This window comes from Microcebus murinus, unplaced genomic scaffold, assembly GCF_040939455.1.
Source record: "Microcebus murinus isolate Inina unplaced genomic scaffold, M.murinus_Inina_mat1.0 scaf003_hap2_Mmur4.0, whole genome shotgun sequence".
Lineage (NCBI taxonomy): Eukaryota > Metazoa > Chordata > Mammalia > Primates > Cheirogaleidae > Microcebus > Microcebus murinus.
Genome location: NW_027438949.1, coordinates 545,093 through 571,117, shown reverse-complemented (window position 1 = coordinate 571,117; position 26,025 = coordinate 545,093). Strand labels below are relative to the sequence as shown.

General features: G+C 44.3%; 2 protein-coding genes and 1 pseudogene across 4 annotated transcripts in view; 1 reads left to right on the top strand and 2 right to left on the bottom strand.

Annotated features, from left to right (window-relative positions):
• The window catches only part of TKTL1 (transketolase like 1), a 40,107-nt gene extending 16,021 nt beyond the window's left edge, over positions 1-24,086 (top strand). Inside the window, exons 6-13 of one of the 2 annotated variants that reach the window (XM_012757283.3) lie at positions 586-779; positions 8,395-8,559; positions 14,899-15,055; positions 16,221-16,351; positions 18,311-18,394; positions 21,909-22,005; positions 22,082-22,201; positions 23,775-24,086. In XM_012757283.3, the coding sequence (XP_012612737.2) occupies positions 586-779; positions 8,395-8,559; positions 14,899-15,055; positions 16,221-16,351; positions 18,311-18,394; positions 21,909-22,005; positions 22,082-22,201; positions 23,775-23,947 (1,121 nt within the window). In that variant the 3' untranslated portion in view covers positions 23,948-24,086. The remainder of the gene's footprint in view (positions 1-585; positions 780-8,394; positions 8,560-14,898; positions 15,056-16,220; positions 16,352-18,310; positions 18,395-21,908; positions 22,006-22,081; positions 22,202-23,774) is intronic. The other variant, XM_012757285.2, reaches the window with a different exon arrangement.
• The window catches only part of TEX28 (testis expressed 28), a 67,691-nt gene that overhangs the window by 40,892 nt on the left and 774 nt on the right, over positions 1-26,025 (bottom strand). Inside the window, exons 2-3 of one of the 2 annotated variants that reach the window (XM_012757286.2) lie at positions 24,354-24,495; positions 18,544-18,631 (exon numbers count right to left, since the gene is read on the bottom strand). In XM_012757286.2, coding sequence (XP_012612740.1) covers positions 18,544-18,567 — 24 coding nt within the window. In that variant the 5' untranslated portion in view covers positions 18,568-18,631; positions 24,354-24,495. The remainder of the gene's footprint in view (positions 1-18,543; positions 18,632-24,353; positions 24,496-26,025) is intronic. The other variant, XM_020285020.2, reaches the window with a different exon arrangement.
• Positions 10,353-14,313, bottom strand: LOC105867298 (T-complex protein 1 subunit eta pseudogene; annotated as a pseudogene).

The following is a 26,025-nucleotide window of genomic DNA, read 5'->3' as shown; positions in this document are numbered from 1 at the left end:
GTCTGGCTAGGGTAGGAGGGAAAGCTGAAACCCCCAGGAAGTGAACAATGGCTTTCTACCTGCATGAGGGAGCGGCTGGAAAGACAGTCCATGAGAGGATTGGCAGGGGGCAATCTCCATGGTCAGGATAGAGTCAGAGTCAGAAAGCATGCTGTGTGTACACACATGCTTACCTAGGCCTAGACTGTGTAGAAGAACACAGAAAACTAGTAAAGCATCACCTGTGGGAAGTGGAGCTGTGGAACTGGGTCTGGGGAAGAAGGGAGCTTTGAAAGAATAACTCCTTGGATAATTCAAACTCCTTATCATATCCATGAGACCCGCCCTCCATAAGTCTGTCCTGTCTGTCTCTCCAGCCTTGTCTCCCTCACTCTCCCTTCCTTTCACAGCACCTGGGCCAGTGGCCCCCTCAAGAGCCTCAGGCTTTGGTCCAGGCTCTTCTGTCTGGGGCAGGCCCTCTGTGTCAGGTTTTTACTCCTGTGAGTCCTAGACTGACATCATTTCCATCGGGATGTTTTTCAGATGACCTAATAGGCACTTTTAAAATATTTATAGAATGAATGTCTTTTACTTGTTTTGTTACAGACGTTGAGGATGCAGAAAATTGGTATGGAAAGCCAATGTCAAAAGAAAGAGCAGATGCAATTATCAAATTAATTGAGAGCCAGATACAGACCAACAGGAATCCTGTACCAAAACCCCCTATTGAAGATTCACCTCAAATCAGCATCATGGATATAGAAATGACCTCTCTACCTGCTTACAAAGTTGGTGACAAGGTAGGCAAAAAGGTAGATAATTGAATCATGTATATCAACTGCTTTGTTCTCTAATTTTGTTCCTAAATACACAGGATTCTTCATTTATTCTGATCTCCATGGATAAACAAATTACTAGACAGTGTGACATTTTTTATTTTGAGACAGAGTCTCACTCTGTTGCCCTGGCTAGAGTGCCGTGGCTCAGCCTCCTGAGTAGCTGGGACTAAAGGCATGCGCCACCATGCCCAGCTAATTTTATTTATATGTGTGTGTGTGTGTGTGTGTGTGTGTGTGTGTGTGTGTGTATATAATTGGCCAATTAATTTGTTTTTATTTTTAGTAGAGATGGGGTCTTGCTCTTGCTCAGGCTGGTTTCGAACTCCTGACCTTGAGCGATCCTCCCACCTCGGCCTCCTAGAGTCTAGGATTACAGGCATGAGCCACCGCACCCAGCCTAGACAGTATGACATTTAATTAGCAGTTATAAGCAATAAAGATGGGTTTACTATCTCTTTAAGTAGCTCCGATTTTTATTCTCTGCTTTCACACTTAGGTCTGAGTATTTTTATTGATCGGTTGCTATTTATTAGCACCTGGTGTTGTGTGTCTTTTTCTTGCTTCCTAACTTTGGTTTGTGAGCTGAAAGTCTGCTGTGCATGGAACTGCCACAATTCTGTGTCTGCTGTAAGGATGGTGGCCCTGGTGGGCTCATCTTTTGGACATACTCTGGATTACACAGGGCAGCAGGACAGTTCATCAAAACGAGTTCTGTGAAAATTATGCGTGAAACCCTGAAGATAAAGCCTTCTTGTTTTTTGTTTTTTTATCATTTTTATATTCTGCCTTCTGGTAGGATCTTCAGGATCTAGAGGAAATAGGGTGGCAAGCCTGAGAGGAAGAACATGTTTCTGACCCTTATTTGGAGAAATTTTGAGAGTTGCTTGTTTTCTTAGCCTGGTGATAAGGGTTAAAAATAAATGATATGGGGTAAGGCACAGTGGCTCAGGCCTATAATCATAGCCCTTTTGGAGGCTGAGGTGGAAGGATCACTTGAGGCCAGGAGTTCGAGACCAGCCTGGGCAATAGTGAGACCTCATCTCTACAAAAAAATTTCCTCCTTCAAAGGAAGGAGGAAAAGCGTGATCATATTTATACATGCTAAATAAAAGCAATTCATAAAATTCAACATTTCTGGTGGTTTTGTTTTGTTTTTTTAAAAAAACCTCTTAGTAAAACAAAGTGAGATTGGTAAGATACTTCCTCAATTTGATTCTAGATGTAGACATCTTAAATCTGGAGTCCCTTTTGCACCTATCAACCCTGCTCTGGAAGTGCTAGTCGTTGCAGTTAAGGAATAAAAGAATCAGTACCTATGCCGGGTGTGTTGACATGTGCTTGTTAGTCCCAGCTACTCAGGAGGCTGATACAGGAGGATCACTTGAACCCAAGAGTTTGAGGTTGCAGTGAGCTATGAGGATGCCACTATGTCTAGCTTGGGTGACAGTGAAACTCTATCTTAAAAAATAAAGTCAGTACCAATGAGACAGCAAGTCTATCATTACTTGCAGGTGATAGAATTGTATGTCTAGAAAACCCAAGAGCAGGGTTCCTCAAACTTTTTAAATAGGGGGCCAGTTCACAGTCCCTCAGGCCATTGGAGAGTACGCACTGTGGGCCCCGGACGAGTCAGCTGCTAAGCATGACAGGCAGTGGCAGCAAAAACACCCGGAGGGCCGGATAAATGTGCTAGGCGGCCCGTATGTGGCCCACAGGCTGTAGTTTGAGGATGCCTGCCCAAGAGAATCTATCAGAAATGGTTAGAAATAAGAACTGAGACCAGTAAGAGAGCTTGTAGCAAAACTAGTGTACAAGATCAATTCCTTTCTTATATTAAATAATTAGTAGGTATAATGGTAAGATATCCCTTTGATAATAGTAATAGGAATTAAAATATCTAAAAATAATTATATACAATCTATACTAAGATGCTTATACAACAAGAAGTCAAAAGAAGACTATATGTCTCATATGCAAGAGATGAGATGCTCACCAAGTATTAGGTTGGTGTGAAGGTAATTGTAGTTTCAGACCATGAATTTTAAATCATTACAACTAGGCTCAAATACATCTTTATTAATCAAAATAGGAAGCATTACAATCAACACATTTTTGTCAATGAGAAATAAGTTTGTTTATTCCTGTAGCATAAAAATCTATGCATTGGGATTTGATGAACTCTTGGAAAGCATTTTCTGCATCTTGCTGGTTATGGAAGCATTTTCCCTGCAAAAAGTTGTCACGATGCTTGAAGAAGTGGTAGTTGGTTGGTGAGAGGTCAGGTGAATATGGTGTCTGAGGCAAAACTTCGTAGCCCAATTTATTCAATATTGGTTGTGTGACATGTTGTCATGGATGAGAACTGGGCCCTTTCTGTTGACCAATGTCGGCTGTAGGCATTGCAGTTTTTGGTGCATCTCATCGATTTGCTGAGCATACTTCTCAGATGGAATGGTTTCACTGGGATTCAGAAAGCTGTAGTGGATCAGACTGACAGAAGACCACCAGTCACCATGACCTTTTTGTGGTGCAAGTTTGCCTTTGGGAATTGCTTTGGAGCTTCTTCTCAGTCCAGCCACTGAGCTGGTCATCGCTGGTTGTAGGTTATCGTAGAAAATCCACTTTTCGTCACACATCACAATCCAATGGAGAAAAGAAGTGGTTCATTGTTGCGTACAATAAGAGAAGACAACATTTCAAAACAACGATTTTTTTGATTTTCAGTCAGCTCATCAGGCACCCACATACCAAACTTCTTCAGCTTTCCAATTCGCTTCAAATGCTGAATGACCTGACTATAGAATGATCGACATTGAGTTTTTCAACAACTTCTTGTGTAGTTTTAAGAGGGTAAGCTTCCATGATTTGTCTCAATTGGTCATTGTCAATTTCCAATGGCTGGCCACTGCAAGCTCCTCATCTTTGAGGCTCTTGTCTCCTTTGCAAAAACTTCTTGAACTACCACTGCACTATACGTTCGTTAGCAGTTCCTGGGTCAAATGTGTTGTTGATGTTGTCAGTTCTCTCTGCTGCTTTATGACAAGAAAATCACTTGAGGGAAAGCCCTTTGGAGTGGCAGAGACAGAGACATGTCTTTTTGTGAGGTGCTGGGAGCACTTCCCCAGGGCTCTGGGCCAGGAAGATTGCGGTTAGGTGCCTCCTCACTTACCCCTCCAGGGCCCAGCCTAGCATGGGACTGCAGCAGCAGTGCGTACAAGAGCTGGAGTGAGAACTTGGCCAGGAGAGAAGTCAGTGGGTCCTTGGAAGCAGTGACGGAGTGGGCGGCTGGCCCACATCGAGAAGATAGCCCAGAGGTGGTGGAGTCCAATCCCTACAGGTGACCCTGTGTTGTGGATCAGAGGCCTTGAGATGGATGCACGAGGTTTCCATGCTGTCAAGAGTGAGGCACTCCCCACGTCCTACTCACACCAACTCCCACTACCCTTTTCCCAGTTTTGTAGGTTGGGGGATGTATCATGTTCCCATATGGTCAAGGACACGTCTTACTACTTATCAGAAAATGTTCTTTCTCTTTTTAAAAAACCCCAGGTGAGGCCAGGCGCGGTGGCTCACCCCTGTAATCCTAGCACTCTGGGAGGCCAAGGTGGGCGGATCGCTTGAGGTCAGGAGTTCAAAACCAGCCTGAGCAAGAGTGAGACCCTGGCTCTACTATAAATAGAAATAAATTAATTGGCCAACTAATATATATAGAGAAAAAATTAGCCGGTCATGGTGGCGCATGTTTGTAGTCCCAGCTACTCGGGAGGCTGAGGCAGAAGGATTGCTTGAGCCCAGGAGTTTGAGGTTGCTGTGAGCTAGGCTGATGCCATGGCACTCACTCTAGCCTGGGCAACAGTGAGACTCTGTCTCAAAAAAAAAAAAAAAAAAAACCCAAGTGAGTCAGGCATGTGGTGCTGCTCCTGTGTCTGCTGAGTGTCCAGTTTTCTGTCACCCTTCCCTCTATTACCCACCTTACTCTGCAAGAGAGTGATTAGTAAGAACTTTCAAAAGATGACATCAAATGTAAAACTGGCTAAGCAACTTTGAATTTCATAAAGGTTCCTCGGAGTATCTTAAATGGGGGTGCAGCAAGGGAGAGCAAGGTTAGCCCTAATCGGAGATATTAGGGTGCTCCTTAACATCTCAAATCATTCGACATTACCAGGCCTGGCTGCCCCTCTCCTTTCTCCTTTTCTAAGATGGCTTGTTGATTCAGGAGGCGGACTGCAGTGCAGTGGTTGAGGGTAAGGACTCTGGAGCTGGACTGATGGGATTCAAATCCCAAGTAAGCCTAGGCAAGTTCTGAACCTCTTTGCTTCAGTTTCTCACCTGTTAAATGGGGATAATAGTAATATCTAGCTCTGTCATAGTTGTGAAGATTGAAAAAGTTCTTGGAGTAGTGCTTTTACACAGTAAGGCTTGCACAGGGCCTTATTACTTAGCGTATTTAGCAGCAAGTAGTTACGGAGCTTCCACTATGTGCTAAGCACTTTACATGCATTGTCTCTTCTCACCACAACCCTGTGAGATTGCTACTGTTACTTTACCCCCATTTTATAGGTGACAAAATTAAGGCTGAGAGAGCCACTTTAGGTCATAAAAATAAGTAAATAATAAGGCCTGGACTTACCAGGTTTATCTTAATCCAAAATTCACACGGAACTGTCTCCCTAGTAAAAATAAATAAGCTATTAGGTAGTGTGGCCAAAACTGGATGGCATTAAAAAGTAGATGAAATAGGGAAGATGTTATTGTTTCTCTTTCCATTTAAAGACCATGAGAGGACAGGCGCAGTGGCTCACGCCTGTAATCCTAGCACTCTGGGAGGCTGAGGTGGGAGGATCACTCGAGGTCAGGAGTTCAAGACCAGCCTGAGCAAGAGCGAGACCCCGTTTCTACTAAAAATAGAAATTAGCCAGGCATGGTGGCTCATGCCTGTAGTCCCAGCTACTCGGGAGGCTGAGGCAGAAGGATTGCTTGAGCCCAGGAGTTTGAGGTTGCTGTGAGCTGGGCTGATGCCACAGCACTCTAGCCAGGTAACAGAGCAAGACTGTGTCTCAAAAAAAAAACAAAAACAACAAAAAAAAAACCGAGCATATTCCAGTATCAAATGGCAAATTTTAACAATGCTAAAACCGCAGTAACTTTTGCACCAACTTAATATTTGTGCATAGACTGTTTCTGAAAGATCGCTTCATAAACCTATTGTTGCTGTTTACCTCTGGGGAGGAGGGGAACTCGGTGGCTGGGAGAGTGGAGCAGGAGGAAAATGGCCTCTTCACTTGATAGCATTCTATTTATTTATTTTATTTTTTGGAGGCGAGGTCTCTGTTGCCATGGCTGGAATGCAGTGGCATGATCATAGCTCACTGCAGTCTTGAACTGTGCTCAAGAGATCCTTCTTAGCAGCTGGGACTACAAGTTTTCACCACTATGTCCAGCTAGTCCACCACTATTGCCCAGGCTGGTCTTGATCTCATGGCCTCAAATGATCCTCCTGCCTCGCCCTCCCAAAGTGCTGGGATTATTGGTGTGAACCACTGCACCCAGCTGTATTTTTTTTAGAGTGTTTGGATGAAAGAACAAAAACAAATGAAGAGGCAAAACCTTGTTTGCCTTTTTAACAGCTTTATACCCATTTAAAGTGTACAAATCAGTGGTTTTTGACAGAGTTGTGAAACCATCATCAAAGTCAATCTTACATTTCCATCGTCCCAAAAGAAACCCCATACCCATTAACAGTCACTCCCCATTCCCGACCTGTCAACCTGGTAACCACCAGCCTACTTTCTGTCTCTCTGGATTTGCCTGTTCTGAACATTTCACATAAATGAGGTCATGAGCCCAGGAGTTTGAGGTGCAGTGATCTTTTGTGTCTGACTTCTTTCCCTTAGCACAATGGTTTTAAGATTCATCTATATGTAGCGTGTACCAGTAACTCATTCCTTTTTGTAGTCGGGTAACATATTTTATAGATAGACTACATTTTGTTTATCCATTCACCTGTTGATAGACATTGGTTTGTTTCTACCTTTTGGCTATTGTGCATAATGCTGCTTTGAACATTTGTATACAAGTTTTTTTATAGATGTATGTTTTCTGTTGGGTATACACCTAGGGGTGGAATTGCTGGTTCATATGGTAATTCTGTGTTTAACAATTTGAGGGGCTGCCAAACCTTGTGGGGGTTTTTTGTTTTTTAGACAGGGTCTTGTTCTATCACCCACGCTAGAGTGCAGTGGTGTCACCATAGCTCACTGAAACCTCCCAACTCCGGGGCTCAAATAATCCTCATGCCTCAGCCTGCTGAGTAGCTGGGACTACAGGTGCATGCCAGCATGCCCAGCTAATTTTTCTACTTTTTGTAGAGATGGGGTCTTGCTCTTGCTCAGGCTGGTCTCAAACTCCTAGCCTCAAGCAGTCCTCATGCCTCAGCCTCCCAGAGTGCTAGGATTACAGGCGTGAGCTACTGCACCTGGCCCAAACTTTGTTTTTTAATAGAAAAAGTTAATATTGTAAAGATGTCAGTTCTTTCCTAAATTAATTTATAAATTCCGTCCAATGTCAAATAATATTCTAGTGGAATTCTCTTTTTTTTTTTTTGAGACAGAGTCTCACTCTGTTGCCCAGGCTAGAGTACTATGGTGTCAGCCTAGCTCACAGCAACCTCAAACTCCTGGGCTCTAGCATTCCTGCTGCCTCAGCCTCCCGAGTAGCTGGGACTACAAGCATGTGCCACCATGCCCGGCTAATTTTATATACATATATATATATATATATTTTTTTTTTAGTTGTCCAGCTAATTTCTTTCTATTTTTTTATTTCAGCATATTATGGGGGTCTTTCTAATTTTTTAGTATAGATAGGGTCTTGCTCTTGCTTAGGCTGGTCTCCAGTGCCTGAGCTCAAGCAGTCCTTCCACCTTGGCCTCCCAGAGTGCTAGGATTACAAGTGTGAGCCACCACGCCCAGCTCTAATGGAATTCTCTGTCATTGATGTCATGATTCTAAAGTTGTGTATTTTAATTTTTTGCAATGAGTGTTATTAGTTTTGTAATTAAAGAGCCACAGAGGCATTTGTATTTTGGAAAATAAATTTTAAAATTTTAAATAAACTATATGGATGAGACAGAATAAATTTAGATGAGGCAGATGTTTCAAATAAAATGCCATCAGTAAATTTTTAGACAGTAGACCGATTAATGTAACAAAGTAATTGGAAGAATACAATAAGGACTGTTAATATCTGAAATCTCACTGATAGGTTGTGGGGTGTTTTCCTGCTTGGGAAGTAGGAGTAGGAGGATGTTAACTAAAAAAAGCACAATTCGAGAAAAAGTTGGGTACGATGTCAGCCATATGTGAGACATATTTTTGAGAAGTTGATACCAGATGAGCCAAGTATGGGTTTAAAATTGGCTAGTAGTTCATGTTTATGACCCTAAAGGAAATTGCTGGTGAGTCACAATTTTACTTTTTTCATCAAGACAGATGACAATTTGTAATTCTACAAAATTATACCTTCCTTCTAAATGCATTCTAAGAAACTCTACCACTTGACTTTTTCTCTCTTCCAGATGGCTACTCTGAAAGCATGTGGTTTTGCTCTGGCCAAGCTGGGCCATGCAAATGACAGAGTCATTGTGCTGGATGGTGACACCAAGAACACTACCTTCTCTGAGATATTTAAGAAAGAGCACCCAGAGCGGTTCATTGAGTGTCTTATTGCTGAGCAAAACATGGTGAGTGTGTAGCATCTCTTTCTGGTCTTCTTGCCAACTTATCAGTGGCCCACAGGACACAGGAGGCCCACCCTGCGTTACAGTTTTTCTTTTCATTTATAAAAGCAAAGGGACTGGAAAAAGTCTCCAGGGAAACAGGAGGCAGGTCTGCTAGAAGGGGCATGGTAGACTTCTCAGCTCCCCCCAGGCAGGCTGGGAGCTGAAGTGTCTCAAGCTCCCTAGTGGTTCTTTCCATCCAGTCCAGCCCATAACTAGGCAACCTGACGACCACCCAGAGGCAAATAGGTTGAGGAGCCACAGGGAGTATGTTTTTCCTCTCTCCACTGTAAGGCCTAATACATCATCGAAATGAAAATGTCACACCAGTTGCAGTCTCAGGAATACCAGTAGTTAGAGTTGGCACCTTGCATAAAGCTGTTCTGCTTTTCTGTGCCTCAGTCTCACCTCAGAGTTGTATTAATGCAGGAAGTCACTAATGTGCATCCACACACATCCAGCCCTCAAGAGAGAAGGGAGTTAATGCAGGTAAACCCTTTGACCTCTAAAGCTCTGTGCCAGCAGGATGCCCACCTCCTGTCTTTATGTCACAGAGGCCAAAATAGCACTGGGTATACCTCAGTGGTTTTCTTCTGGCCAGAAAACCATAGGCCAGCAGGTGTCATGTGATCTGAGATATTAAGATTGGCTAGCAATCCTTGTTTATGATCCTACAATAAATTACTGGTAAGTCATAAATTTACTTTTTTCATCAAGACGGATGGCAGATTGTAGTTCTACAAAATTATACCTTCCTTCTAAATGCATTCTAAGAAACTCTGCCACTTGACTTTTTCTCTCTTCTAGGTGGCTACTTGGAAAGCATGTGGTTTTGCTTGCAATACTTTACTTTCTAGCAATATTTTATTTGGAACAAGTAGTATTTAAAATCTTTTAAAAATTAGTTCAGCAATTCTTGAGTGGGAAGAGAGCTGAAGCCCCACTCAAGGCTCTGCCATTTGGGATAGAGCAGCACCTTCCTGTTCCTGTGTCTTTCCAGTCTGTATGTTAATCCATAGTGTTCTGAAAACAACAGAAAGGTCACATAAATCTGAAGTTGTTTTTAAAGGTTTTCATTTTAATTAAAGATATCTTTTCTAATTCATTGTTGTTTGCTGTTTTCCTGAATTCCTATTCTGTCCTGCAAATCCCTGTTTGTCTAATCACTGGTCCCAATACTTTGATTAATATGTATTGTATTAGCATTAATTTAAACATTTTTAAATTTGTATACACAGAAAGTGGCAAATTACTGCATATGTGAAGAATGTGATAAATAAATATATTTGAAAAAAATTAGTTTAGCATTTAAAAATTAGGACATTCATATAGAATCCAAATTTCTGGATTGTCTTGAAAAATGGGAAGAACTGCCACTGCAGGCTGGAATTGCCTCCTAATGCTGGTTGACTGGAGTCAAGCAGCAACCCTGCCTAGATGGGCACTCACAGCCGGTGCCCTGTTGTCCTCACACTGTGCTAGCCCACTTGTTCCTTTACGATGCTTCTTGGGCCCCGTTGGTGTTGAGATTTAAGCACCCCTGTTCAGTAAAGTGGGTCATCACGGTTGTAAGATATGTTTTTCCGTGGTTTTCATTTCATTTGTTTTTTTTTCTAAGACTTAAGTTTTATTTAAATAGCATCCAGTGAGAATAGAATGGGCCAATTACTACCCTTTCCTTGTAACACCAATTAACCAAGCCAGGAAGACTAAGGGCACCCTGTAGCCAGCCAGTCACATGATGGGTGGAATGCCTCTCAAAGTGGATGGCCACGACCTTGGCCCCAGCTAGCTGCTGTGGGAGCATCCACAGTCGAGCGGGGGTTCTTAATGGTTTCATCTACAGACACAATAAGGCACGCCAGCCTCTGAGGCTGGTGTCAGGGCATTTGATCCGCACCATAGCTGGCTCCCACATGAAGGCCTGAAAGTTGTCAGCAATATCCTTGTTGATTGATGTCCACCCCATACCATGTGCCCCCCTGGGCATGCCGAGCCCACAGCTTGTCGAGGATGTTTGTGGCATCAAAGCCAGCATTATCACACAGCTAGTGTGGGATAATCTCCAAGGCCTTGACATATACCCCAATCAACAGCTGCTGCTTTCCAGGAATAGTCCCTGAGTAATCTTGCAGGTACTTGGAGAGCTCCATCTCAGTGGCCCCGCCACCAGCCACCACTGAATCATTCTTGATGGCCCTTTTGATGATCATGATGACATGATGCAGGGATCGTTCTATTTCCTCCACAAACTGCTCAGCACCGCCAAGGTGGATGAAGGTGCATGTCTTGGCCTTGGGGCAACCAGTGAAAAAATTGTACCTTTTTCTGCCAATCTGGGTCTCTCCAAACACCTGTCAGCAACCCAGCACATCTGTTGACAGAGCATTGACACTGGTCTGGATTGAGCCTCCACAGGCCATCATTGTCCTCTTCAGATCATCCTCAGGTACTCAGCCAGCACAGAACATGTCCCTGTCAGCAAAGTACTGGGTGGCCACATCTCCAGTGGGGAGTTTGGACAAGATGACTTTGGCTCCAGAATGATAGATCCTCTCTAACTTGTCATAGAGAATGTTCCACTCAGCATCAACAATTGCCTGATAATCCTCAACTGTGTGGACTCTGATCTTGGCATTGTCTTTCTCAGCTTTCAACTCGAGCTCAACATTTAAAAGGGCAGTCATGGGATTATTGTACTTTCTGGGTTGCATTTCAAACCCAGCATAAGAGAAAGTCTTCTTAAATGCAACACCAGCTACCAGCTGAGAATCCTCTAGGGCATGAGAGCTGGCAGGATGCCCAGGGGTTGATGTAAGGGCAGGAGCCAAGGTTGGTACTTGGTGTGGGCCAGGATGCCTGAGTAAGGTTGGCCTCACCTCTTGAGATTGAGAAGACTGGGGGGGAGGAGTGGGTTTGGGAGAACCATCAGGAGCTCTGTTTGGACCCAGAGGGTCAGAGTACCTGCTAGGTGTGCAAAGGGGGAGGGTACAGTGCTATCAGGTAAGTCAGGCAGAGATCAGTTGTCCTCAAGTGTGTCTGCTCTCCAAGACACTGAATGTTTTTCTAAGCTACATAACCTTTTGCCTAGTTTTAAGCTAATATATAAATTTTGTTTTTAATTTTTTTGTTTTAGAGACAGGGTTTAGCTTTTGTCACCCAGGCTGGAGCACAGTGATGCAATCATAGCTCACTGTAGCCTCAAACTCCTGGACTCAGACAATCCTCCTGCCTCAGCCTCTGGAGTAGCTGGGACTGCAGGCATGCACTACCATGCCCAGCTAATTTTTAAAATTTTTTTGTAGATATATGGTCTCATTACATTACCCAGGCTGGTCTGGAACTCCTGGCCTCAAGCAATCCTCTCACCTTGGCCTCCCTAAGTGCTAGGATTACAGGCATGAGACATCATACCCAGCCCCTAACATCTAAATTTTTTTTAATTTTTTTAAGAAACAGCATCTTGCTCTGTCATCTTGGGCCAGAGCGCAGTGGTGCAATCACAGCTCATTGTAGCCTCAAACTCCTGAGCTCAAGCAATCCTCCAGCCTCAGCCTCCCAAGTGACTAGGACTACAGGCATGCACTACCACGCCTGGCCTATTTTTATTTGTTTATTTGTCCTGGCCTATTTTTATTTGTCTTGGCCAGGCGTGATGGCTCACGCCTGTAATCCTAGCACTCTGGGGAGGCCGAGGTGGGTGGATTGCTCAAGGTCAGGAGTTCAAAACCAGCCTGAACAAGGGCGAGACCCCTTCTCTACTAAAAAATAAAAAGAAATTAATTGGCCAACTAAAAGTATATAGAAAAAAAATTAGCTGGGCATGGTGGTGCAGGCCTGTAATTCCAGCTACTTGGGAGACTGAGGCAGCAGGATTGCTTGAGCCCAGGAGTTTGAGGTTGCTATGAGCTAGCCTGAGGCCACAGCACTCTAGCCAGGGCAACAGAGTGAGACTCTGTCTCAAAAAAACAATAAAAGACCAGGTCTTGCTATGTTGCCCAGGTTGGTCTTGAACTCCTAACTTAGAGTGATCCTCCCGCCTCAGCCTCTCAAAGTGCTGGGATTATAGGCATATACCACCACGCACAGCCAATTTTTGATATTTTATATTAATACTCAAATAATTCAGTTAAAGATTATGCTAAGACTCTTCTTTTGTCATAAATTAAATCCCCTTTTCTACTTCAATTCTTATTTCCATTCCATTTCCCCAATATATCTTTTTTTTTATTTTGTTTTTGAGACAGAGTCTCGCCTTGTTGCCCAGGCTAGAGTGAGTGCCATGGCATCAGCCTAGCTCACAGCAACCTCAAACTTCTGGGCTCAAGAGATCCTACTGCCTCAGCCTCCCAAGTAGCTGGAACTACAGGCATGCGCCACCATGCCCAGCTGATTTTTTCTATATATATTAGTTGGGCAATTAATTTCTTTCTATTTATAGTAGAGACAGGGTCTCGCTCTTGCTCAGGCTGGTTTTGAACTCCTGACCTTGAGCGATCCACCCGCCTCGGCCTCCCAGAGTGCTAGGATTACAGGCATGAGCCACTGCGCCCGGCCTCCCCAATATATCTTTATACATGAAAGTGTTTTATCAATTGTCTGATCATTCTTCTATGCAGCAAAAATATGCATGTAAATTGATAGCTTTTTTCTTATATCCATAGTCCTCTGAGCATTAGAATTTTTGTCTTATTGTTATGGCTATTATTATTAGTTGATATATCAATGGATAAACTTGTAATTTGAATGTGATAAGATTCAAAACAGATTCTTTTCCTGTTTTTCATTTTAACAGTGTAATTGCTAAGAAAACTTATTCACGTAATAAATCTATGGGAACAGAAATTTTGTTGTAGGAATCTCACTCAATTCTTTGAATTCCTTTGCATTTATAAGCCAAAAATCGCAGTGATTTTTCCTTTAAAGTTGGTTATAAAAATTATTTGTAGACAGTTTCATTAGGTTCTCTTTTCAATTTTGTTGAAAGAATTGGGAACCACCTGACTTGGAAAAGTAACTGTCATCTGATCATTTAACCTCTTCACTTTCTCAGTATCAACATGATTATTTCAAATTGTCTTCTTTAGTTCAATGTGGAGGTTTTGCATTCAGGGATGTTGCCCCACTGTGAGAGTGGGGTGGGCGAGAGAGTGCCTTTGGAAGTTAGTTTGCTGGAGGTGACTGTTAGGGAGACAGTGGGAAGGAGCACAGGCCTTCTCTGGGGCAGATGAATGCAAAACCAAGTTAATATGGATGGGGGGGTCTTGACTTTGAAATCATTCATGGCCACATCCCCCTTGGAAAGTCTTGGTTTATACCTGAAGAGGCTTATGCTCTGGTTTAAAACCTGCTGGGGTATATGAGCCTGGAGTTGTAGCAGAAGGTAAGAAATAGAGATATAAAGTGGGAGGCATGACCAGAATGCAGATCAGAGTAGCGTTGGGCTAGATTTGACTTCCCAGAGCCAGAGGGCAAATGGGAAAGAGTGTAAGCATGGATCCCTGAGGGCCCACCCCAAAGGCCTGTTGGGAAGAGGCATATAGTTGAACAAATCCAATGAGACAGCAGGTCTAGACTGTTGCAATGTCATGGAAACCTGGAGAAGCAGATGCCTTGAGAAAAAGGTGAATTATTGTGCTTACTGCTGCTGAGAGGTCAAATAAGATGCCAGCTGAGGTCAAGTAACCTCTTGCGCTTGGCAACTTTGAGGTCTGTCATGGGGTGGCAGCCTAGATGAAGTAGGCTGGGGAGAGAGTCAAGGATGAGAAAGCAGGGACAATGACTGTAGACAACTTAACAGGAAATTTTCTGTCAAGGAGAATGTAGATGTGGGGCAGTCTCTAGAAGAAGGATAAGGCAGAGATGGGAGAATGAAGATGAAAGGTACTGGCGTGTATTTAAATGGTAACAGAATGATCCAAGAGAAAGGGAGAAACCAAGTTAATACAAGAGGGAAAGGGGGGAACTACATGATTGGAGATAACTTTGAGAAAGTAAGAGAGGGATGAGATTCAGGATGGTCAGTGGGCACATTGGGCTTAGGGAGGGCGGGTCAGGAGAGGACAGAGGCAGATGGGAGAAACTCCATCCCTAGGAGATATGAGGTGAGGGTACCATCTCAGCAGGAGGGGGCAGGAAGGGGTACAGAGGGTTTGAGAAAAGATAATGGCAGGGAGGCACACTGGAACTGCAGAGCAGTGTGGCATGTGCAGAGCAGGGGTTATTATCATGGGGACTGTATGATCTAAACCAGGGGTTGAGCAGGGACCAGAGGTTTTCTGATTCGTGTTCTTTGTGTTACAGGTGAGTGTGGCACTGGGCTGTGCCACCCGTGGTCGGACCATTGCTTTTGCTAGCACCTTTGGTGCCTTTTTGACCCGAGCATTTGATCAGATCCGGATGGGAGTCATCTCTCAAACCAACATCAACCTCATTGGCTCCCACTGTGGAGTATCTGTCGGTAGGAGCTCTGTGCCTCCCTTTGCAGTCACTGAGAAACAGTCTGTTTCTGAGCATCCTTATGTGTTGGGCCATGTACCGGGGGTAATGAGGGCAGTAGCCCCTCCAGCCCTCACTTTGGTCGCAGTCTAACTGGGAGTGAGCAGCATGGGCAGAGGGAAGAAAGGAGGATTCTGGCTGGTGTGAGACCTGCTCGGATGGCATGGGGACAAGGGTGACCGCCAGCGCCTTCCTGCTTTTGGCAGTGGGAACCCTTGAGGAACATGATGCAAGGGAAGTAAGGCCAACAACAGCACTGTTCTAGGAATGTTAACCTGATGGGGCGGGCTAGGCGAGAATAGGGAGGCCAGGGAGGGGATTAAAACAAGGTGTGTGACAGCAGCAGGGTAGAAAGTCCAGGGTGGACCAGAGAGAGTCTGAAGGAAGAAGTGAATGTTGCTAACAGATGGAGGGGCCTGAAAAGCCAAAAACAGGTCTCAGGGGTTTTCTCAACTGGGAAATGTCAGGGAGTTGCGTTCATGAGTGACAGCAGTGAGGACGGGAATGAAGAGCTGTCTGGTGGGCCTGTGGTAGGCAGATCAGCTGGGTAGACATGGCAGCTTACGCTTGCTGCTGGAATGCTACAGGTACACATGAGGGAGCCACCTGAGTGACTCCCTGGGAGAATTAGGCTGGACAAGATGGCTCTCCATGGCACTGGGAGTCATGGCCATCTGGGTAAAGCTGAAGGCACCCAAAGGGGTGTCATGTTCAGCTACTTTGAAGGCCTAGAGAAAGGAAGAGACAACTTGGATCTCCATCTCTTGATGGAGAGCAGAGAAAGAAGGCCAAAGCCTGAGTGGACCCTCCAAAGGAGGGCAAGATCAGCAGCTCAGCAGGCCACCAGTGCTCAGTGAACTTGGATAGGAGCACTGAGGGATCTGAAAGGTCAATTAGCCTAACCTGAGGTGTTATAGTATGATCTCAAGGGAAGTAGGCCTGTGAAAGCTCAATATAAATTATAACCAGTTAAATCGACATCATAATTGGACCATATTGGAGGATTTTGCTGTGGTTTGGGACACCCACAGCAATAAGAGTTATTGTTTCTCAAGAGTGAGTGGGAGGTAGAGGGCAGGTTCCTGCTGGGGTTATGCTCATGTTTTGTTGGGCTGTGGCTTTCTCAGGTGAAGACAGCCCCTCCCAAATGGCACTGGAGGATATGGCCATGTTCCGAGCCATTCCCGACTGCATTGTTTTCTATCCAAGTGATGCTGTCTCGATGGAGCACGCTCTTTATCTGGCGGCCAATGCCAAGGTATTTTTAAGGGGACACTGGTTCAGACAGAAAATGCTTCTGGACTCTGATACTAAGCAATAATTGGATTTTTTTTTCTTAGCACAAATTTACAAAAGTAAATTCATTATAGAAAATTTGGCATTAGGATTCTTATTAAAAATGCAACCATTGCAAAAACAGGTAATTATGCACACAAACACATTTGCTTTGTATCAAGCAGTCCTTTCAAGCAGAAGGATACTGAACAAAACTGACTGCCTGTATCTGGGCTCATCATAAGAAACAGGGACCACTCTGAGTATTCTAAACAAGAAGAGGTTTAACAAAGGTTGCTTATGAAGTCACAGCAGTGGGCTTCAGGCAGGATCCCAGACTATAAAGTGTTAACCCACCAGTGGAACAGCCAACTCTGAGGCCACTACTGGGCCTATTGGACTTAAGCCACACCCTGGTTGCTGCAGTCGGGGATAAAGAGGCCACTATTGCCACTGCCTTTTGACATCCAGGGAGATGGAGAGTGGGTGGCAGGACGCTACTGCAGACAAAGCCCAGGCCTGGGCCCTAGCTCACCTGAGAAACAGCTGAGAAGGGCAAGAGTGTGGCCTCACCCTCGCTTTTACTCCTGAGATCTCATGCAAGGGCATCAGAGAGACAGAATTAAGTTCCTATCCAGAAACTAGCTGCAGGGGACAAGCGAGCGTAGTCTTTATCTTTCCAGCCTCTCCAGCTAACGTTTACCACGCCGCCCTTGCCACCCCTGTGCCTCACCCATGCCCTTGTGCAGGTAACTCTGGGTACAGTTGGAGCACATCTTGTAAGTTCCCAATCTAAGCATTTGCAACACATATGGACAGATGTTTCTTTGATTCGTTTTATAAGTAGGTTCAAACTACTCATTCTGTATTTGCTTTTTTACTTACTATGTCTTGGAGTTTATTCTGTTCTATGATTTCATATGCCATAGGATTTCATTTCTAGAAAGGTCAAAGGAGGCAGATAAAGACTATGATATAGAAATGAGAGTACAGATTGCTTCTTAAGGGTGGCAAATGACTTCTGGGCTTGGGTGATGATAACGTGGTGATGCCTTTGTCAGAGTTTATGAAGTGCTACACATAGGACCTGAATATTCATTTATACTAAGTGTTCTTGTTCAAGTTGATAACAAAAATGTATTTACATCTTCTCATTGGGAAAAGGATGAGTCATTTCATACTCAGATATTTAACATCTTTCTAAAGATAAAGCATTACAGGGTATTGTGGTAAACATTAATTTTTAAACATTTTGTTCTGGGCTTTCTAGTCAACATGAGTCAGTGCTCCTGCCCTGAGTTTGTGACCTGTGGAGACAGAACAGGTCGGTGTGTACATGGGAAGTTTTTCCCAGTAGTATGGCCAGCTTAGCACCAAGGCCATCTGCTGGGGTCCTGCTTGCGCTTTGCATGACATGATCAGATGACACTTGACCTGTTTGCCGGTGGTTGTAGATGTTTGGCCTTTGCTCCAAGGTGTACACTTTGGTTTTTTGTTTGTTTTTTGAGACAGTCTCACTCTGTTGCCCAGGCTAGAGTGCCATCGTATCGGCCTAGCTCACAGCAACCTCAAACTCCTGGGCTTAAGTTATTCTCCTGCCTCAGCCTCCTGAGTAGCTAGGACTACAGGCATGTGCCGCCATGCCTAGCCAATTTTTTCTGTATATTTTTAGTTGTCCGGCTAATTTATTTCTATTTATAGTAGAGACGGGGTCTCGCTCCTGCTCTGGCTGGTTTCGAACTCCTAACCTTGAGTGATCCTCCTGCCTCGGCCTCCCAGAGTGCTAGGATTACATGCGGAAGCCACCACGCCCGCCCTACACTTTGTTTTTAGTAAAAAGAACTATTCAGTCTGCCTTTCCACTTGTTTTAAGATCCTTTAGTTGGAAATTTATAGTTTGATTTTTCTAAATCATGGCTCTGGTTTTCATTTATAACCCTAGGGAATGTGCTTCATTCGAACCACCCGACCAGAGACTGCCGTTATTTACACCCCACAAGAAACCTTTGAGATCGGACAGGCCAAGGTAAGGGCTTCAGTTCTCCAGTGTTGTTCAGCATCATTTCATGTTAACAGAACTGTTCCAAATATTGCAGTGTAGGTATCTCCACAGTCAAGGTGTCATCCATTCTTTGTACTACTTTTTAAAAAAGTAAAATAAACTGTGACCTTTACCTGCTTTTCCTCAGGAAGGAACATTCTACCAATTTCATCTTGGCCTGAATTTTTCTCCTTTCCAAATGGAATCGCTTTTTGTTGAACTCTTAAAGATAAACAACATGAAGCCACTTGAGTGTCTTGGCTGTAATGTATCACAGCTGTTTTCAATGAGTAATAGATCTGTTAGGTTTAGATTTTACATATCCAAGGCCAGGCAGAAAAGGGAACATGGACCATCTTTCTACTGGAAATTCTGTGGCCCTGAGGTTGGTCTTGCACATAGGATATAGAGTCGCCTACAGGCCTGCTGATAAAGGTTGGCATTGCTGGGCATTTCCAAGCTTTGGTGAGAAGCTTAGATTATCAGCCCTGCCTATAGGTGTGGATCAGAGAAGGTAAGCAACTCGCTCAAGGGTTTACAGCTTAAGAGCACCAAAACCTGGATTCAGGCCCAGGTAGTGAGCCCAGCCTCACTGGGCATGCCCACCAAACTGTCCACCTTCTGCTCTCCCTGCCTGTCAGGGCTGTGTGTAGGGAAAACCAGAAAAGTCTATGAAGAAAATAAATGAAGGCCGGGCGCGGTGGCTCACGCATGTAATCCTAACACTCTGGGATGCCTAGGCGGGCAGATTGCTCGAGGTCAGAAGTTCGAGACCAGCCTGAGCAAGAGCGAGACCCCCATCTCTACTATAAATAGAAACAAATTAATTGGCCAACTAATATATATAGAAAAAATTATCCAGGCATGGTGGCACATGCTTGTAGTCCCAGCTACTTGGAAGGCTGAGGCAGAAGGGTTGCTTGAGCCCAGGAGTTTGAGGTTGCTGTGAGCTAGGCTGACGCCACAGCACTCACTCTAGCCTGAGCAATAAAGTGAGATTCTGTCTCAAAAAAAAGAAAATAAATAACTACTTGCCACCTAGAGAATGGGACTTACAGACATTTTGGCATATTTTCCCTCCTGCCTTTTCCTAGGCATATATGTATATTTTATACAGTTGGGATCATAGTGTGTAGAAAAGTGTTAAGTCCTGCTTTTATCTTAAAAGTATTTTATAATGCCATTAATATTCTCCTTAAATATGTGAAATACCTATACCTACTCTTGAAGGAGCCAGCAGTCAACATCCAACTTGATTGCTAAGGGCTAGGCTGCTCCAGAATTCATAGTTACTAGTGGCTCTGAATGGCTGTAGTGCCACAAAAAAGGTATTTTCCGGAACTGTCCACTGTGTGCCATTAGGTAACTAGAAAATAACACTGAATGCAAAAGCTTTAGTATTCACTTTTAGTGTTAACTACCAGTTCTATTTCTGTGGGGAGAGTATCTTGACATTTATGTGGTTTGCAGAGCTTTCTCATTTCTCTCCTGTCTTCTTTTTCTTTATATTTTCCTTGTCCTGAAAAAAGAAGTAAATTTCATGATGGTGTCGAGGATGTGAGTTCCAATGTGTGTGATAATGTGCATGGCATGGATAATTAAGGACTGGGTTTTGCAAAGGGGACATAGATGTGTGTGTATGTATATATGCATTTACATATATTTTTTTTTTTGAGACAGAGTCTCACTCTGTTGCCCGCGCTAGAGTGCCGTGACGTCAGCCTCGCTCACAGCAACCTCAAACTCCTGTGCTCAAGCAACCCTTCTGCCTCAGCCTCCTGAATTGCTGGGACTACAGGCACATACTAATTTTTATATATTTTTTTTAATTGGCCAGTTAATTTCTTTCTATTTCTAGTAGAGATGGGGTCTTGCTCTTGCTCAGGCTGGGTTCAAACTCCTGACCTTGAGTGACCCGCCCACCTCGGCCTCCCAGAGAGCTAGGATTACAGGCATGAGCCGCCACCCCTGGCCTACATATATTTTTAAAGGCTAGGACATCCTCAAAGAATGGAGAGGCTTAGAAACCCTGCCCGTTTATACTACCGTGTTTTCCTGAAAATAAGACAGGGTCTTATGTTTATTTTTCCTCAAGAAGACACCCTAGGGCTTATTTTCAGGGGATGTGTTATTTTTTTTAAGTACGGTACAACAATCTACATTTATTCAAATATAATTAAGTTGTTATCTTCTGGAACATCATCATAGTAAAATGGCAGCCACAGCTTTCCTTCTCCCCCCTGGGGACACACAATACCTAAAGTAGAGCGTCCTGCTCTTCACTTCACTGAGGAGACTTTCCCCTCAAAGCCTCAGCTTGCAGCATGCAAAGGATGGCCGGGACCTGACAGGGGGAGCCAACCTTGTTGGTGGGGCTGCCCGCACCTTTCTGGTCACTTCTGGGATAGTAGCTGTCACAATGGGGCAGATGAGAAGGGCTGCTCGTCTTCTTTACCGCTCCACCACGAAATACATAGGTTGTGCAGATACGCTGTGTAGCCACGCCCATCACTAGGTCTTATTTTCGGGGTAGGGCTTATATTGCGCAAATGCTTAGAAATCCTGCCAGGGCTTATTTTATGGGTAGGTCTTATTTTCGGGGAAACACGGTATCAGCAATGGTTCTTAAGCTACAGGGAAACCTACTGAGAGAGATGAAATGAAGCCTAATTCCACATGCCTTCAGGGTGGCTTTGTAGACAACAAAACTGCATGAAATAAGCCTTGGAACTGTCTTTGTTTGCGGAATACTAAATTGTTGAGAGCATGGGCTTTGACATCAGCCCCGCCTGGCTGCGGGTCTCAGCCCTGTCCCGGGCCAGTTCCTCCTGCTCTGAGATTCACTTTTCTCAGCTACAGGATGGTCCCACTACTGATAGATTTTACAGGGAAGACTGTAAGGGTTCTCAGAGGTTAGGCATGCAAGATGCTTAGCACACAGCATGCTGCAAATGCCCAGCACGTTCTCCATTAACTTGTTAGTCATTGGAGTCCCAAACTGTGTGCATATCACAGTAAGCTCTCAAACCAGTCCAGAGACTGTACATTTCCAAGACCCCTTGTTGGGTGTGAGGCTGGGTACTTATCTGTGCTTCAGTGGTGTTAGCCTAGCTCACAGCAACCTCACACTCCTGAGCTCAAGTAATCCTCCTACCTCAGTCTCCTGAGTAGCTGGGACTACAGGCATGTGCCACCATGCCCGGCTAATTTTTTTTTTTTTTCTATTTTTGGTAAAGACAGGGTCTCACTCTTGCTTAGGCTCATCTTGAACTCCTGAGCTCAAATGTTCCCCTGCCTCAGCCTCCCAGAGTGCTAGGATTACAGACGTGAGCCACCGCACCTGGCCTGGCATGGTTTTTTTAATAGTGAATTATTAAGGGGTGAAATTGTTAGGATTGGAGAAGAGGAGCATAGCAGAGCACCATGCCCCCTACTTTGAGATGCGCTCTGTATGAAGCAGTAGTAACCACAGCATTTTGTTTTGTTGGTGCTATGCCAGGTCATCCGCCACAGTGACAGTGACAAAGTTACAGTTATTGGAGCTGGAGTTACTCTGCACGAAGCCTTAGCAGCTGCTGATGATCTTTCTAAACAAGGTGAGTTGGTTATGCCTGAACATTAAAATTCAAGAAGTTTGCATCGTATACCAAGCTAGTTATTGCTGTTCTCCAGATATTTCAATCCGTGTCATCGACCTGTTTACCATCAAACCCCTGGACGCTGCCACCATCATTTCCAGTGCAAAAGCTACAGGCGGCCGGGTCATCACAGTGGAGGATCATTACCCAGAAGGTGTGTGTGGGCATTAGGAATGGTGTTTCCCTTGATTAGAGATGTGCCCTGCTCTCTTGGGCATCACCTGTGGCAGCCCTACCCCTCAGGCAGGATACCTTCATTATTGCTTTCTGCAGGAGTAGCAATCTGGGGGTCTCTCTTCACCCGCCTGAACTGGTTCCCTAAATGTGGAGCCGTGCTCATATGCATTTGTGTGTCCCCAGCAGACTGCACAGTGCCTGGTCACCAAGGGGGTCAGTGGCAACACAGAGGAGTAGCTAAGTCAACATTGTGGGTAGGAAGGAGTCATGAAAAGCTTTACAATTTGAGTTTTGAATGATTAATAGTTTGCCCCCACTAAAAAAGTGGGAATAGTGCCTTGCAATGTAAGCAGAGAACACAGCAAACACAGAAAAGGAGTATGCCAGTGAGAGGGAGCTGGGTGATGTTTAGGCCTGGGAAAGTTAAGGAGGGCAGACAATGTGATGCAGTGAAGAACTTCATCATGTGTCAGGGGCCCCAGGACCGCACTCACAGTGTGTGATTCTCTGGAAGGACTCACAGGACCTGGCACACAGTCACTCCACAGCTAAGGTTGATCACAGAGAAAGGGCATGTGGCAGGACCTGTCAGGGGAGGAGCCATGGGTGGAGTTTGGAGAAGCCCTGCCTTAGGTTTCCCCCCTTCCCCCTTCCGCATGAGGGGCACAACAAAACACATCCCACGTGGACTGTGTTTCTGCCCAGGGATGCCCACTAGACACTCAGCACCCCAGGTTTTTATCAGGGTCTGGTCATGTTGGCAGCTTCAGCCAGGCATGTACCAAAAATTCCCAGCTCCCAGCAAGAAAGCAGGTGCTTGGCATAAACCACATTGTTTGTACAAACATTCCAGGTGCGGGGCCCGCCCTCATCAGTAGGGAAAGTGTCACAGCAGTGGAGGGAACTTGCACCAGCCAAGGACCAACCTTACGAGCCAGCAGCCTCAGGCCTGCTGGTGACTCTCTTCTGTACAGTTAATTTGTTTGTTTTAACACATTAATTGCCATGTAAGTTGTATTTAACATGCTAGTTTTGAGTGTGGGGCCTCGTGAAGTATATGTAACTCACACATCTCTTCACCTTAGGAACCTCCAGAACTATTTTTCAAGTTGCATATAACTCAACACACAGAAAACTAAAAAATAACAAATGTTTTCATTAAAGTAGAAAGGATCGTTTTGTTTTCAAAGTTTTTATTCTCTTTTCATAATAAAACACCGTGGCCCCAAGGAAAAAATTTTTTCCTAGTATGGCAGTCAGTGTGTTAATCGTTTTCAGATCCCTGACAGCCTTGAGAATCTGAACTCCCCATCCATGAAGCCCAGGTTGAGAGCATTGCCTGCTGTAGGTGGGAGTGGGAGCAATTTGGAGACTTGCACTTTAGCATAAGAACTCCTTGGGCCAGTCTGAGAATGACTGTTTACGTGAATCAATGACTAGTGAAAAAATTTTCCCCTGGGTACCAGCAAATTCAAAAGCCTCTATATGATGGAGCTTTAAGGCTAACTAGCTACTTCCAGAAAAGATCCCAGTGTCTCTTGCTTCCCCAGGCGGCATTGGGGAAGCTGTCTGTGCGGCCATCTCCATGGAGCCTGACATCCTGGTTCATCAGCTAGCGGTGTCGGGAGTGCCTCGGAATGGGAAGCCGGATGAGCTGCTGGATATGTTTGGGATCAGTGCCAGACACATTATTGCGGCCGTGAAATGCATTTCAGTGAATTAAAATGTTTACCTTACATCTATGCTTGTTCCAAAACCATCATTTTAAAACACATACTGTTTTGTTCTTTTTAAAAGCAAAGCCAGGTAACACCCTTCTTCATTCCTAATTCAGAAATTCAAGTTAACTATTTTTCTTTTAAACTATAACTGCATATACAAGTGTTATCTTTTTTTATCATTAGAGTGAGTAATAAGATTTTAAGTGACAAAATAGGTAACAAAGCAACCACCTGATACTAAATTTTCTGACAAGACTACAGATGACTGGGCTAAGGATCAATGTAGAGTACCAGTTTCTTAAATGTGTGTTTCCCTTGCAAGCAGAGACAACGTAACTTTTATAGTGCTATAGCGCCATGATACATACTGCTGTTCCCAGTTTGAGATTCCATGCTCTGCCTTCCTACCTGCAGTTTCCTGGGTAACGTGTGACTGCAGTTGCCCTGTAATTTTATTCGATGTTTGGCCTCATCTCCCCTCCACAATTCGGAGGCTGTGAAGCAGCAGCAAAAGCTGTTAGCATGTCATGTGCTGCTTGTGGTGACCATTCTGTGAAGAGATGAGAGCACAACTAGTTGTAGTCTCCACACTATACTGTTCAATGTTAATAAAGCATCTCAAAACCAGCTACTTTATTCAGTCTGTTTCTTCTGTGCAATTCAGTTTCTCTGTGGTAAAGTCCAAAACAGGGAAGGAGCTCCTATCTAAACCAGGAGAGAGCCATGGCCCCAGCAGTAAACCTGGAAAAGGAAAATGGGCTGCAGAGGAACCACTCACTAGACAACAGCATACAGCCTGAAAGCTAACCCAAGCCAACTCCTTCCTGTCATCTGAGCACATAAATCATGTGGCTGGAATACAAGAAAAGTACCAGCCAGATAAAGATGGACCTGAGCTTCAAAACTAAATTTAGAATTACACTAGAGGCCAGGCACAGTGGCTCACACCTGTAATCCTAGCAATCTGGTAGGCCAAGGTGGGCGGATTGCTCAAGGTCAGGAGTTCGAAACCAGCCTGAGCAAGAGCAAGACCCCCGTCTGCTAAAAATAGAAATTAATTGGCCAACTAAAAATATATAGACAAAGTTAGCCGGGCATGGTGGCACATGCCTGTAGTCCCAGCTACTCAGGAGGCTGAGGTAGAAGGATCACTTGAGCCCAGGAGTTTGAGGTTGCTGTGAGCTAGGCTGACGCCATGGCACTCTAGTCTGGGCAACAGAGTGAGACTCTGTGTCAAAAAAATAAAGTGTACAATTCAGTGGTTTTTAGTAATGCAAGTGTCACCACATTCAGTTTTAGAACATTTTTATCACCCCAAAAAGAAACCCCGTGCCCATTGTTAGTCACTACCCATTCTCCCTACCCCCACAAGCCCCTGGCACTCACTGATCTATTTTCAGTCCCTGTGGATTTATCTCTTCTGCATAGTTCATGTAAAGGGACTCATACCACTTAGCAGAGTGCATTTGAGGTTCATCTATGTAGCATGTGTCAGAACCTCATTCCTTTTTCTGGCCACATAATATTCCATGTTATGGATCTAGCACACTTTAGCTGTTCATGAGTTGATGGACATTTGGGTTGTTTCCTTTGTCTCTTGTGACTAGTGCTGTTCTGAATATTCATATATACAAGTTTGTGGGTAGATGTAGATTTTCACTTGGGTCATATGGCAATTATGTTTACCCTTTTGAGTGCTTGTGGGGGTGTTTTTTTTTTAAAAGCCTCTTCTATGTGGGGGTTGTTTAAATAAAGTTTTGTGAGTAAGTGATACAATGACTGTGAAGGTGTTCTGTGATCAGTAAAGGGCCATGTACTATAAGATAAGCCATTATTAATAGACAAACCAGAACATGAGTGGCCGTGCTTGCTTGTATTCAGATGTAAAATGACAAATTTTGTGATATCTACAACAGAAACAGTGTACACAAAGGCATTGTGGCAGCCTAAATGTAGCAACAAATATCCGTAATTAAAGTGCAATCTGAAAATGCAGGGAAGAGCCCCAAAGCTTCAACTCAGGTCCCTAGAAGGTTATGGGCAGAAACAGTAGGACAGTTAAAAGTAATGGGGTACAGGA